This window comes from Vulpes lagopus, chromosome 13, assembly GCF_018345385.1.
Source record: "Vulpes lagopus strain Blue_001 chromosome 13, ASM1834538v1, whole genome shotgun sequence".
Classification (NCBI taxonomy): Eukaryota; Metazoa; Chordata; class Mammalia; order Carnivora; family Canidae; genus Vulpes; species Vulpes lagopus.
In genome coordinates this window covers 17,548,874-17,562,833 of record NC_054836.1, presented here as the reverse complement: position 1 = coordinate 17,562,833, position 13,960 = coordinate 17,548,874, and the positions used below count along the sequence as shown (strand labels likewise).

The window sequence follows — 13,960 nt, the reverse complement described above, 5'->3', positions numbered from 1 at the left end:
TTTTATATTATCAAACCAAAGATAGATTTGATCCTTTCAGTGACATATACCAGGAGTTACATAAAAATCTCTATGAAATTTACCAGAAACGGGACACCTGTGTGGCTCAGCGGTTGAGCGTCTGTTTTTATTTCAGGAGGTGATCCTGGGGTGTGCAGGATTGAGTCCCACCGATATCAGGCTCCTAGCAGGGAGGCTGCTTCTCCTTCTGCCTCTCTGTGTGTCTCTTATGATGAATAAATAAGTAAAATCTTAAAAAAAAAAAATTTACCAAAAACAAAGATCTAGAGTATTCATTTAAAAATGTTAGAATTTCATAAATAGAGGAAGGGGCACCTCGATGGTTCAATCAGTGAAGTGGCTGCCTTCAGCTCAGATCATGATCTTGGGTTCCTGGGATCAAGCCCCATGTCAAGCTCCCTGCTCAGTGGAGAGTCTGCTTCTCCCTCTGTCCTTCCCCCCAACTTATGCTCACTCGCTCTTCTCTCTCAAAAAAATAAACAAAATCTTAAAAAAAAAAAAAAAGAACAAAACACAATTGATCATCTCAGTTGACACAAAAAAGACATTTGACAATATCCAATACCCCTTCATGATAAAACTCTTACAATTAGGAATAGATGGAAACTTCCTCAATATTAGTGGCAGTTATGAAAAACTCACGGCTAACATCATACTCGATGAAATGCTGAGAGTTTTCCTCCTGAGATCAGGAACAAGATAAGCCAGCTTTCAGCACTGCTATTTAACATAATACTAGAAGTTCTAACCAGAGCGATTGGATTTAAAAAAAAAAAAAGGAAAGGAAAAATGGGGAACTTGAGTGGCTCAGTCAATTAAGTGTCTGCCTTCTGCTCAGGTCATGATCCCAGAAGCCTGGGATCAAGCCCTGCATCTGCTCTCTGCTCAGCAGAGAGTCTACTTCTCTCTGTTTCCCTCTGCTTCTCCCCCTGCTTGTGCTCTCTCTTTCTTTCTCAAATCAGTAAATAAAATCTTTAAAAAGAAATAAAAATAAAATCAAAAAGAAAGAAAAAAGAAAGAAAGAAAAGGCATCCATATTAAAAAGGAAAAAGTAAAACTATTTGCAAATGACATGATCCTACATATAGGAAATCTCAATCCACAAGAAAGCTATTGGAGCTAATAAGTAGATTCAGCAATGTTGCAAGGTACAGACTTAACATACAAAAATCAGTTGTTTGTTGTCTACACACATCAGTGAACAACCCAAAACACAAAATAAGAAGGTCATCAAGATAGTATCTTAAAGAATAAAATACTCAGGAGTAAATTTAACAAGAGACGTGCAAGACTTGTACACTCAACTATGAAACATTACTGAAAGAAATTAAAGTAACTGGAAGAAATTAAAATAACTCTCTCCAGTAAGTAACTGGAGAGACATTGTATTTAGGATAAAAGATGTAATATCATTAAGATGTCCATACTATATATAAAATGGAATATTATTCAGCCATAAAAAGGAATTAAGTTGTTACATGCCATAATATGGATAAGCTTTGAAAACATTATGCTAAGTGAAATAAGCCAAGCCAGATACAGGAGGATGAGTATTGTATGATTCTACTTATATTAAATATCTAGAATAGGGAAATTCACAAAGAGAAAGTAGATTAGTAGTTGTCAACACAGGTGTTGGGGATAGAGAATGAGTTACTGCTAAGGTTAACAGTTTCTCTTTGGGAGATGAAAAAGTTATGTAGTGGGATGCTTGCACAACATTGTAAATGTAATTAATGCCACAGAATTATATGCTTAAAACTGGTTAAAATATTAAATTTTTGTTTTATGTATTGTAGCACAGTTTTAAAAAATGTATCCATAAAATTTGTAGGTAATTTAAGTATACTTAGTCTATCTTCTTTCTCCACCTCAGTACCATTTTAAAAGTTGATTGGTAGAGAAAAAGAGCAATAATGATAAAACTTGGATGATTAATTACATAATTATATTACAAAGAATATATAAAGAATATAAAGTAAACTCAAGTAAAAAACAAGCAAGGCTTAGTAAGTACCTCAAGGTAAATCAGAATATCATGATCATCTGATATAATAGTTGTGTTCTTTCATTATGTTATTAAGAAATTCCATTTTGTACCATCTGAAAAATGTAAGAATTACATTTATTGGTTGCATCATTCCTATAGGATGAAAATGGCCTGATTTCATTAGAAAAGAATAGTTGTTGACTATGCTCATTTATAACAATTACCTACTCAAACTCCAAATTCACTGTTGATTTTGAGAAATTAAAAACCCTAGAAAGTTGAAAAAGTAATAAAATTAATTAAATTCACTAATTGCTAGTATTTTGCCCTATTACCGTCATCTTCTCTATTTTTTCTTTATGAACCATTTAAAAGTGAGTTGCAGACATTTTGGCACTGAACCCTACATATTTTAACATAAGAAAAAGGACATACCAACATACTATACCATTTCAATCTAATAAAATTAATATTTTTTATAATAATATGTGATTATAATAATATGTGATTCATATTCAGATTTTCCCCCAATTGTTTAAAAGTCTTATATAGTGGGATGCCTGGGTGGCTTCGGTTAAGCACCTGTCCTGGGCCCAGGGCGTGATCCCAGGGTCCTGGGATCAAGTCCCACATCGGGCTTCCTGCATGGAGCCTGCTTCTCCCTCTGCCTGTGTCTCTGCCTCTTTCTCTGTGTCTCTCATGAATAAATAAATAAAGTCTTTAAAAATAAAAATTAAAAAAATAAAGGTCTTATATAGCTCCCATATGTAGGACCTAGTCAAGGTTCTTACTTTTCCTTGATTGTTATCTATTTAGTCTGTTAATGTAGAACAGTCCTCTCATCTTTTTTTCCCATGAAATTCTCTTTTATTTTTCTTTACATTATATAGAGTATTATGAGATTATTTTAGTAAGACAAAAATAACTTTTAACATAAGGAATTGAGATCACTTTGAATTATATTTGGAAATACTTTTCTTAAAAAAAGATTTTAGGGGATCCCTGGGTGGCACAGCAGTTTAGCGCCTGCCTTTGGCCCAGGTCGCGATCCTGGAGACCCGGGATCGAATCCCACACCGGGCTCCCGGTGCATGGAGCCTGCTTCTCCCTCTGCCTGTGTCTCTGCCTCTCTCTCTCTCTGTGTGTGACTATCATAACTAAGTAAAATCTTTAAAAAAAAAAAAAAAAAAAGATTTTAGGGTGGCCCAGGTGGTTCAGCAGTTTAGCGCCGCCTTTGGCCTGGGGCCTGATCCTGGAAACCCAGGATGGAGTCCCACGTCGGGCTCCCTGCATGGAGCCTGCTTCTCCCTCTGCCTGTGTCTCTACCTCTTTCTCTCTCTCTCATGAATAAATAAAATCTTTAAAAAAACAAAAAAGATTTTAGGGTGGCCCAGGTGGTTCATCAGTTTAGCGCCGCCTTTGGCCTGGGGCCTGATCCTGGAGACCCAGGATCGAGTCCCACGTTGGGCTCCCTGCATGGAGCCTGCTTCTCCCTCTGCCTGTATCTCTGCACCTCTCTCTCTCTCTCTCTCTCTCTCTCTTTCTTTCTGTCTGTCTCTCATTAATAAATAAAATCTTAAAAAAAAAAAGATTTTACGTATTTGAGAGAGTGAGAGAGCACAAGTTGAGTGGAGGGGTAGGGAGAAAGAGAAGTAGACCCCCTGCTGAGCAGGGAGCCCAATGTGGGTCTTGATCTCAGGACTCCGGGATCATGACCTGAGCTGTAGACAGACGCTTAACCAGTTAAGCCACCCAGGCGCCCTGGAAATACTTTAAGTATTCATTCAGAAACTCTGTTTCCAGTTGGAGCAGAAGTATATTCTGTAGGCTAGCTTTTTTCAATCTTTGTTAATCTTATTGGATAAAATGAAACTTTATAAAGATTTTGAAACTTAGAAAAAAGTCTTCTGTTCTCCTTTAGTGTTACTTCAAAGTACCAAGTATTTTTAGTCAAATAAAATAAAATTTTTTTAAATAAGGTTTTTAAAAACTACATGTACTCTTCTAGGAATTAACACACTTCCTTTTTATCTGCCTTGAGGTTCACTATTATATCATGTGAAACATGTAGAATAATGTTTGAGGAATAGAAATAATTTAGGTAAAATTGTGCCAGAAATTATCCATATCTATAATGATAATTTTTTATTAGACTGTAAATCATAGGCAAACAAACTGTAGCCTATTGCTGTATTTGACCTGCTGTTTTTTGTATTCCCTGCAAGCTGTAAATGGTCGGGAAAAAATCAAAAGGATAAAAAAGAATCAAAAGGATAATTTGTCATGTGAAAGTTTTATGAAATTCAAATTTGAGTATCCATATATAAAGTGTTATTAGAACACCACCACACTTGTTTGTTATTGGGTTATCTGTGGCTGCTTTTATGCTACAGTAGTTGAGTTGAGTAATTATAAGACAGACTTTGTGACTCATAGAGCTTAAAATATTATTATCTGGCCCTAAACATGAAAAAATTGTCAATCTCTGTTCTAAATCAACAACAGCTCATTTATTACGAATACATAGCTTTTGGTTTTCCATATTAGTGACGAGTTGTATATTTGTAACAGGAAATTGTAACCCAATAACCAAATTATACCTTCTTCTTTTAAGATTGAAGACCCACTAGCTATTCTTATTCTCTTTGATGAAGCCAGATATAATTTATTGAAGGGCTTTTATACAGCTCCTGATGCTAAACTGATAACATTGGCAAGTCTACTGCTACAAATAGTTTATGGAAATTATGAAAGTAAGAAACACAAGCAAGGTTTCCTAAAGTAAGTATTTAATACAACATGTAGTCTTGTGCTGTGCTTAAGATTCTGTTTAACCAAGGAAGTTTAAGAATGTTATTAAGAAATATACTTTGGTTTGGAACTAAAGGATACAGACATGGAATAAGGAAAAATCAGAACAGTGGTAAAGCATTCTTAAAGTTATACTCTCTCCAGAGTTACTTTTCTTATATTTGACTATGGCTTGATGTACCTTATTTTTTTTAAGATTTTATTTTTTAAGTAATCTCTACATTCAATGTGGGGCTCCAACCCATAATCCTGAAATCAAGAGTTGCATGCTCTACTGACTGAACAAGCCACGCACCCCTTGATATGCCTTATTTTTTTTCATCTTTAATTTTTCTTTCTTTATTATATGTTTAAGTAAGTTCGTTAAACCCTGTCTTGGGGACGCCTGGGTGGCTCAGCAGTTGAGTGTCTGCCTTTGGCTCAGGGCGTGATCCTGGAGTCCCAGGATCGAGTCCCACATCGGGCTCCTTGCATGGAGCCTGCTTCTTCCTCTGCCTATGTCACTGTCTCTCTCTCTCACTCTCTCTCATGAATAAGTAAATAAACTCTTAAAAAAAAAAAAACCTGTCTGGGTAAATAGTAGAAAATATAAGGCAGATGCATTTAAGAATCCCACCACAAAATCTAGGGACGTGTTCAGTCTTTGAGAGAAAATACTGAGATTTTAAACACTGAAGGTTTATTGTGGTTTTCAATTTTCAGTTATTTTGTGGTTATTGAAAGAAGAAACATTTAAATGAGAGTGTTAGAATTGTGACCTTTTGCTTCAAATATTTAGAGTTCTCCAATATTTTATAATAAAGATTTTTCAGCTAAAAAATCATGTTAATTAATGCAATTTGCTTCTAAATGATTTGTGTACTTTTGCTACTAAAGATGATTTATTTAAAACATGATGACATATTTGCTTACAGTGAAGAAAATCTAAAATCCATTGTACCTATTACCAAATTGAAAAGTAAGGCACCTCACTGGACAAACCGAATACTTCATGAATACAAGGTAAGCTGTTTAATAGAAATAAAAAGACACTTTATACTCTAGTTGAAATTCTGTAAATTAAATTGTTTGAAATTGTTTAATATGATTTAAACACAGATACATTAAATTTATAGTCCCGAAATTAAAAATGGATTTTCTAGTTCATGTAAAACTGAAAGTAACGTGATACTTTTATTTTTAGTAATGTGGAATCTTTTACTGAATATTCTGTATGTTGGATACTGTATGTTTTGTATGTTGGTAAAGACTAGAGATTAAATACACACACTCATGAAATGATATACTATCCCTGGCCAAGAGGCACTTAAAACCTAATAGAATAGACAAACAGTATTTTTAGATTTTGATTTTTCTTTCCTTATTTAAATATTAACATCTTGAAAGAAAAATTGCTCTTGGGATAGTGTCACAAAATTTTATTTTTCTTTGGGGGCAGACATGATTTTAGAAATTGCTTAGCTGACCCATTTGGATTATGAAAGTTATGTTCTCACCTCACATCTCTTTTATTTTACCTTTTTTTTTTTTTTTTTTTCAGAATCTTAGTACAAGTGAGGGTGTCAGTAAAGAAATGCATCACCTTCAGCGCATGTTCTTACAAAACTGTTGGGAAATTCCTACATACGGAGCAGCGTTTTTCACAGGACAGATATTTACAAAGGCAAGCCCCAGCAATCATAAAGTCATCCCTGTGTATGTAGGAGTGAATATAAAAGGACTTCATCTCCTCAACATGGAAACTAAGGTAGATTTTCAGCTTTTCAGCTGTCTTTGGCCAGTTACATTTTATAATGTCTAAAAAAAAAGGTACTAGCCTATATGAAAAATCTAGAAATGGTATATAAGATTATTCATTGCAGTTTCATTTATAATAGCAAAGGAGGGATGAAAAGTAAATGTCAGGGGCAGGCCGGGTGGCTCAGCCCCAGGGCCTGATCCTGAAGACCCGGGATCGAGTCCCTGCATGGAGCCTGCTTCTCTCTCTGCCTGTGTCTCTGCCTCTCTGTCTCTCTCTCTCTCTCTCTCTCATGAATAAATAAATAAAATCTTTAAAAAAAAAAAAAGTAAATGTTGGTAAGGGGTTAATTGTATTATTAACTTCTATTAACTATAATATTAATTATTAACTATATTAATTATAGTATATTTCTATGTTGAAGTACTGTGCAGCCATATAAAAGAATTAAGAATATGTAGAATGATTTCTAAGGTATATTTAATGAAAAAGCACAACAGTGAACCATGTGTAATAGGCTACTATATGGGTACAAATGGGGGGAAGTGAAGACTATATTTACATAAATACATATTGCTTGTATGTGAATAAAAAGTCTCATAAAGCCTTTAGAGAAGGCAGCCAGGTAACTAGGAACAAGAGTAGGAGGGAGGTTTTTTACTATGTACCATTTTGCAACTTAAGAAATATTTTTAACTGTGATTATATTACCTATTCAAAAAAATCAAGTTTAAATGAAAAAAATACAGATTAAAAAAGAAAAATATATCTGACACAAGGGATTCACTTTGAAAAGCAGAATTAGTTACAAGAGCCTTTTGGGAACAGGCAAGATGAAGTGTGGAAGGGACTATGAATATTAGATCACTTCAGAGCTTTGCCATCAGAGGTGTGTTGCTATATCATACTCCTTTTTCTAATCTAAGACATTATAAAATGTGGGATTATTAATTATTTTTAGCATATTTGATACATCAGGATGAACACCTTTCTAGTATAATAGGAAGCTAAAAAATTAATTTTGTTCATTCAGATCTGTCTACAAATAGATCATTTTTTAAGTCAGTTGAAGTAATAACTAAGCTTATATGTTAGAAAATGCATTTTGTTTATTTTTATTTTTATTTTTTTAAATTTATTTATTCATGAGAGACACAGTGACAGAGAGAGAGGCAGAGACACAGGCAGAGGAGAAGCAAACCCCATGCAGGGAGCCCGACATGGGACTTGATCTCAGGCCTCCAGGATCATGGCCCCGGCTGAAGGCAGCACTAAACCGCTGAGCCACCAGGGCTGTCCAAAAACCCATTTAGATTAGGAAATTTTATCATAAACCTAATTTTTATTTTCATCATTTTCATAAGCTTTTATTATATAATCACATAACTTCTGAAAGTAGTTATTTTGTGATAACTCTAGATCATCCTTATGGGCAACAGCCATTTTACCATACTGTTAGATACACCTGCAAATGGATACAAAGAATATGTAGGGACATAGGGCTGAATAGGGACTGAATTCAGAATTTATCTGGAACTTGAGTGTTTTGAAGTCTCTGATGTCAGCTTGCTTTTCGGTCATTTGCTTATTTTCTGTTTAAGCCACTTTACTCACACAAAATAGGCTGCTTATTAGTTTTAACCATTTTTTAATTTCCTTTGTACTAAGTTTGTTAAAGGAAATTGAAGGAGAAATTCCCAGAACCATTTCAAGAAAGTTTTCCTCTGCTATTTCAGAGCATTTGATACATTTACAAATCCTTTATTGAACTAAGTGGTGATGCCATGGGTGTTGATACCACGTCTCTTCTCTCTAAGCTACAGTGTATGTTTGGCTTTTGGTAGCCTTCCATGTGTAGGCAACAATAAAATGTTTTATTTAGTTCCCAAATGATGGGTCAGCATCATAACATTTCACATCATGAATAATATTCTGGTCCAGGAGTTAGTGGCAGAGGATGATAACACTGCTTTAGTTAACAGTTTGGTTTTTTAGGATAAGATGTTTGATTTCCAGAAATATAATTTAAAATACTGTCCTTGGGTGTAAGAAGGTGATTAAGCCAAAAAGTAACAATGTTTCCTGTCCTTTAACCACTACCTTGTGCTCTGTAAACCACTATAAATTTACAGCTCCTATGAAAGCTCTAAGTTGATTATATATTCTAATGATCAAAGGTGGGAATAGTCAGCTTGTCCTCAGCTGTCTTACAGTCATCAAGGTATGCTGGGGTGAAGTTACACGCTTACTTTAAGAGGATAAACATCTTCATTTGCAAAAATGCTTTCATTTACCTTTATTTTTTTTATTTTTTTTCTTCTTTTTTTTTTCATTTACCTTTAAAACTTATTTGGGATATAAGAACTTCAGAGATTAATTCTTGTGAAAAGCCACAGATAGAATATTGCCACATTTTTTTATATCAATTACTTCTACCTTCTCTATCTTGTTTCTCTTTGAAATAATGAGAGTTTCCCATTAGAAAGTATAGCTCAGTCAATTTCATATGCTCATCAGAGATTTTTCTTTCCTACTTACATAAAATGTAGATGCTATTGAATATATAATGTACTATGTTGTGGATCAGTGTTTTACTATAGTGACTGCATTGCTGTTTCATCACTATACTCGTTGACATATTTTTAACCATAATAGCTCTCCTGCCACACCCAGGCAGTAGATTACTCTTTGCTAGCATCAATTTATTTTGGCCATCATGCCCTTCTGAAATAAAACTGGTTATTTAAATATCCACATAATGTCATTCTTCATGATCACTTGTCAATATCATGATTTCTCCTGTCTGCTGACTGGCTGTGTGTTACTTTTTACTTGTGTGGTTCACTCCCCCACCAACCCTTTTTTTCTGTTGAGGGATAGATTTTATTTTTAAGTAATCTCTGTACCTAATGTGGGTCTTGAACTCACAACCTAGAGATCAAGAGTCACAGCTCCACTGACTGAGCAGCCAGGCACCCCTCTGGTTTTCCCTTTACTGCTCTCAACTATTCCTGCTATTTCTCTTGTGCTTTTTGATTTCCCTCACTAAACAACCTGACCCTTTGTAGATTTTGCCTTCCAAAGAAAATGACTTGGGGTACGTGGGTGGCTCAATTGGTTAAGTGTTTGCCTTTAGCTCAGATCATGATCCCAGAGTTCTGGGATCGAGCCCCCTGGCAGACTCTGCTCAGTGGGGAGCCTGCTTTTCTCTCTCTCCTTCTGCCTGCCATTCTGCCTCCTTGTGCGTTCTCTCTGTCAAATAAATAAATTAAAAATCTTAACAGATAGAGAGAGAGAAACAAACAAACCGACAGACTTTTTCTTTCCGGAGTAGATTAATCTCTCAAAACTACCATATGGACTCCTTGACTTCAGGTCCATTGAGCTGTTTTCATTATTATGAGTTTCTCAAAAATTCCTTCCTTCATGCATACTGTTCTTTAAAAACAAAACTTTATTTTAAATTTATAACTGTAAAAAAAATAAAAAAATAAAAAAATAAATTTATAACTGTAGTATTCCTGTCGGTAATTTGGCCTTCATATAATTGAGGACTTGTTGTTCCACGGGTGTATTTTTTTTCTGTATATTAAACTGTTTTGAGGCTATATTAATGGAATATTTTCTGCCTCTTGATTAACAAATTTCAGCTGATCCAAAAGATAGACAGTTTAAGGTATTATATCTTGACTCAGTATTTTATTGGGTACTTTGGTAAATAGCTATTTTAATATTTCCTATCCATAAAGTTATATTTTATAATATAAATGTAGATGGCTAGTTTTAAAGAAGATGTTATTAGTAGTTTCCCATTATACATAATATACACTCATGTAAATTAAATGTACTGTTTCATTTAAGAACCTCACTTTAAAAATGCCCTAAATCATAACTTTTTCAAATAATTTCAATTAAAATCAGTGTGTTAAGAACAGCTAGTCATAGAAAGCAAAGGTTTTTAAATATGTATTTTAAAGGACACACAAATACTTTTGTACATGAATATATAAAGAATGTATTTTTAGGGCAAGAAAATGCTAATTACTGCTAGGAGAGTCTTATTTTAAAATAAAAAGATATGAATGCCTATTTAAATGCAGCTTCTCATTGGGAAAGAGAAGGAATAGATTAGGAATAGATTATTCTAATATTTGTTTTAAATAATTTGTTGAATATATGAAAGGTATGTTAATTTTTAAAATTATGCTATTTTTACAATAGATATATCACTGTACTTATTTTCATTGAGAGGGAATTGCCTAAGTCAACATGTTACCTCATTACATAAATTTCAGATCTGAAAGTATTATGTAAATATTCAAAACGTACTGAATAAAATAAAAGGGAATGTTTTTAACTTGCAAAACGTAAAAACCTGTACATTTAATTTTCTTGAAAGTCACTGCATCTTTTTTTCTCACCCTTATTGAAACATAATTGACATATAACATTGTATATATTTAAGGTATACAATAGGTTGATTTGATATCCTAATATATTGAAAAATGATTACTACTGTAGCATTAGCTAACACCTCCATCATTTTACATAATTACCATTTCTTTTTGTGATGAGAACATTTAAGATATACTCTCAGTAACTTGAAGTATATATTATAGTATTTGTTAACTGTAGTCACCATGCTATACATTACATCCCCAGAACTTACTCATCTTATACCTGCAAATTTGTACTCTATGGCCAGCATCTCCTCATTTCACCCATCTCCCAACCCTTGGTAGCCACCATTCTGTTTGTTTCTGTGAGTTCAGCTTCTTTAGACTCCACATGTAAGTGATATCTTGTAACATTAGTCTTTTTCTGACTTACTTAGCATAATGCTCTTGTGGTCTATCCATGTTTCAGAATGGCAGTATTTCTTTCTCATGGCTGAATAATATTCCAGAGAGAGAGAGAGAGAAGGAGGGAGACTCTGTGTGTGTGTGTGTGTGTGTGTGTGTGTGTGTGTGTGTGTGTACATACCGCAGAACGGGCATCATTAAAATGTTTTCTCAGCCTGATACAAACAATTTATCATTGCTCAAGGCAGTCTTCTGAGGCTCTCTACTTAGGCTGTATGAGGTTAGTGTGGGCACTTTAAATAGATTTTATTCTAACATTAGAAACCAATATGCTTAAACGTGACTTGGTCATTGTGGATAGTAAGAGCAGATAGCTATTTTTTATGTATATTTCTTTTTTTTTTAATTTTTATTTATTATTTATGATAGTCACACAGAGAGAGAGAGAGGCAGAGACACAGGCAGAGGGAGAAGCAGGCTCCATGCACCAGGAGCCCGATGTGGGATTCGATCCAGGGTCTCCAGGATGGCGCCCTGGGCCAAAGGCAGGTGCCAAATCGCTGCGCCACCCAGGGATCCCTTTATGTATATTTCAATAAAACAATTTCTAATTATGTTGCAGGCTTTACTCATCAGTCTTAAGTATGGCTGTTTTATGTGGCAATTGGGGGATGCTGATACATGTTTTCAGATCCATAGTATGGAAAATAAAATGAGCTTTATAGTACACACAAAACAGGTAAGTACTTATCAATTACTTTGGACTTCTAATGAACTATGGTGTTAGTAAAGATTTTTTTTTAAAAAAGTGACAGTCTATTTTGCTTCAAGGAAAACCTTTGATATCATATAAAATTAAGATATATAAGACCAAGGGGGAAAAGGCAGGCCTTTCCTAAGCAAATAAGGCAGAAACTTAATCTGAATAATTTATTTTAGTTTATAACAATGAAACTCCTTTTTCTGCTATTTCCTTTGATTCTGGTCAATATTCCCTATCTCTTTTATCAAGGTATTAGGTAGTCCTTACCTCTTCTTGACCAGTATCGTATCTGAGCCACTAGCTGTATCTGGTAGGTTGCTTCTTAAATCCCTTCAAAGGCTATGTACTCCCTCTGTTCTTGACATGCTGCCTCCTGTTAAGAAATAAGAAAGTTCCTTTTCAGATAGATAGGGAACTGCCACTGCCATGTATGTAATTTACACATTCTTACATGACTCATATTTACTGTTGACATACATTTTACTTTGTAGGCTGGCCTTGTGGTAAAACTATTAATGAAGCTAAATGGACAGTTAATGCCCACCGAAAGAAATTCATGAGAGGAAAGCAGCTGATATTTAAGCCACCACATTTTGTAATGCAGACTTTTTCCATCAAAGATTTCTTAAACTATTACTTTTAAGAAGGCATTTAGTCTCTTGTAATATATATGTATACTGCTACATTGTACAGAATCTGTACTTCTGTTTGGTGTGTAATATACCAGTTAGTTTTATATAATATCCTCATAAGCTATTCTAATTTTTGAGAGAAACACGCAAAAAAGTGTAGATTGATCATCTGTATATTAATGGACAAAACAGTAAGCTTTATAAAAAGTTATTTTTGGTAAATGGTAAAGAATTTGGAGTGGAATGTAATGAAATTAAAATATAGCTTTGATATAACTTTGTGTGTCATTTCAAAATATACTGGAAGTCAACATATTTGAATAAAAAAATATATTTTCTACTTAAACCCATGACACTATTTCAAACATTTTTCTGTTGTCCTAAAGATTGCAGATAATTTTTATATATCATAATTTACACTTCACATTAATTTATGCTTATTTCTAATGATGCTTAAGTAAATTGAATGAGAAAGCCTGCTGTATCTCTAATTCTGTGCTAAGCACTTTTGATTCTGCATAGACAATGCCCTGTTCAGTTTCATACATTCCAATGGCCTCAACTGAATTACCTTGTTGACTCCCAGATCTAAAATTTCAGCCTCAAATTCTCTTCTGAATTGTAGATCTTAATTTCCAATTTCCTGCTATTCTAGCTCTACCTGAATGGCATACCAAAGGAATTTCTATTTCATCATACCTGGAAATAGAATGTTTGCTCTGCTCGCTCAATTATGTCCTTCCACTTAAATTCTCTGTTTGGTTAGTGGCATCCTCAAATTGTATCCAGTTGCTTAGCCTGGAAATCTTGGAGTGGTTTTCAACTTCTCTCTCCTTTATCATCCTAGACATTTCATATATTTGGTCTTGTCAAATGTCTTGTGGGTCCTTTCCCATTCCCTTCCTCCCTAGTTGCACTGCATCCACCCTAGTTCAAGTCCTAATCACTTGTTCCAGTTTGTTTAACTTCCTCCCTGGCTTCCTGTGGCTGAGGCTTTACACTCTGCCCGCATATCTGTCACACTAGTGCCAAGTTCACCTTTTTTATAGACTAATCATTTCATTACCTTTGGAAAACCTTTCATGGTTCTTTACTACATGTAAAATTCCAGTTCTTTAGTACTGAATACAGGGCCCCTAATTACATGGTCACTAACTTTCCTATCTAGATTAATGTGTAACCACTTTTCCCACACTCATCCTG

The 13,960-nt window shown here is 34.4% G+C and overlaps 1 protein-coding gene across 5 annotated transcripts in view; it reads left to right on the top strand.

Annotated features, from left to right (window-relative positions):
- Positions 1–13,103, top strand: part of KRIT1 (KRIT1 ankyrin repeat containing) — a 36,386-nt gene extending 23,283 nt beyond the window's left edge. For all 5 annotated transcript variants that reach the window (XM_041728316.1, XM_041728317.1, XM_041728314.1 and 2 more), the window contains 5 exons: positions 4,626–4,792; positions 5,737–5,824; positions 6,363–6,569; positions 11,985–12,101; positions 12,617–13,103. In XM_041728316.1, the coding sequence (XP_041584250.1) occupies positions 4,626–4,792; positions 5,737–5,824; positions 6,363–6,569; positions 11,985–12,101; positions 12,617–12,685 (648 nt within the window). In that variant the 3' untranslated portion in view covers positions 12,686–13,103. The remainder of the gene's footprint in view (positions 1–4,625; positions 4,793–5,736; positions 5,825–6,362; positions 6,570–11,984; positions 12,102–12,616) is intronic.
- Positions 13,104–13,960: the final 857 nt, after the last annotated feature.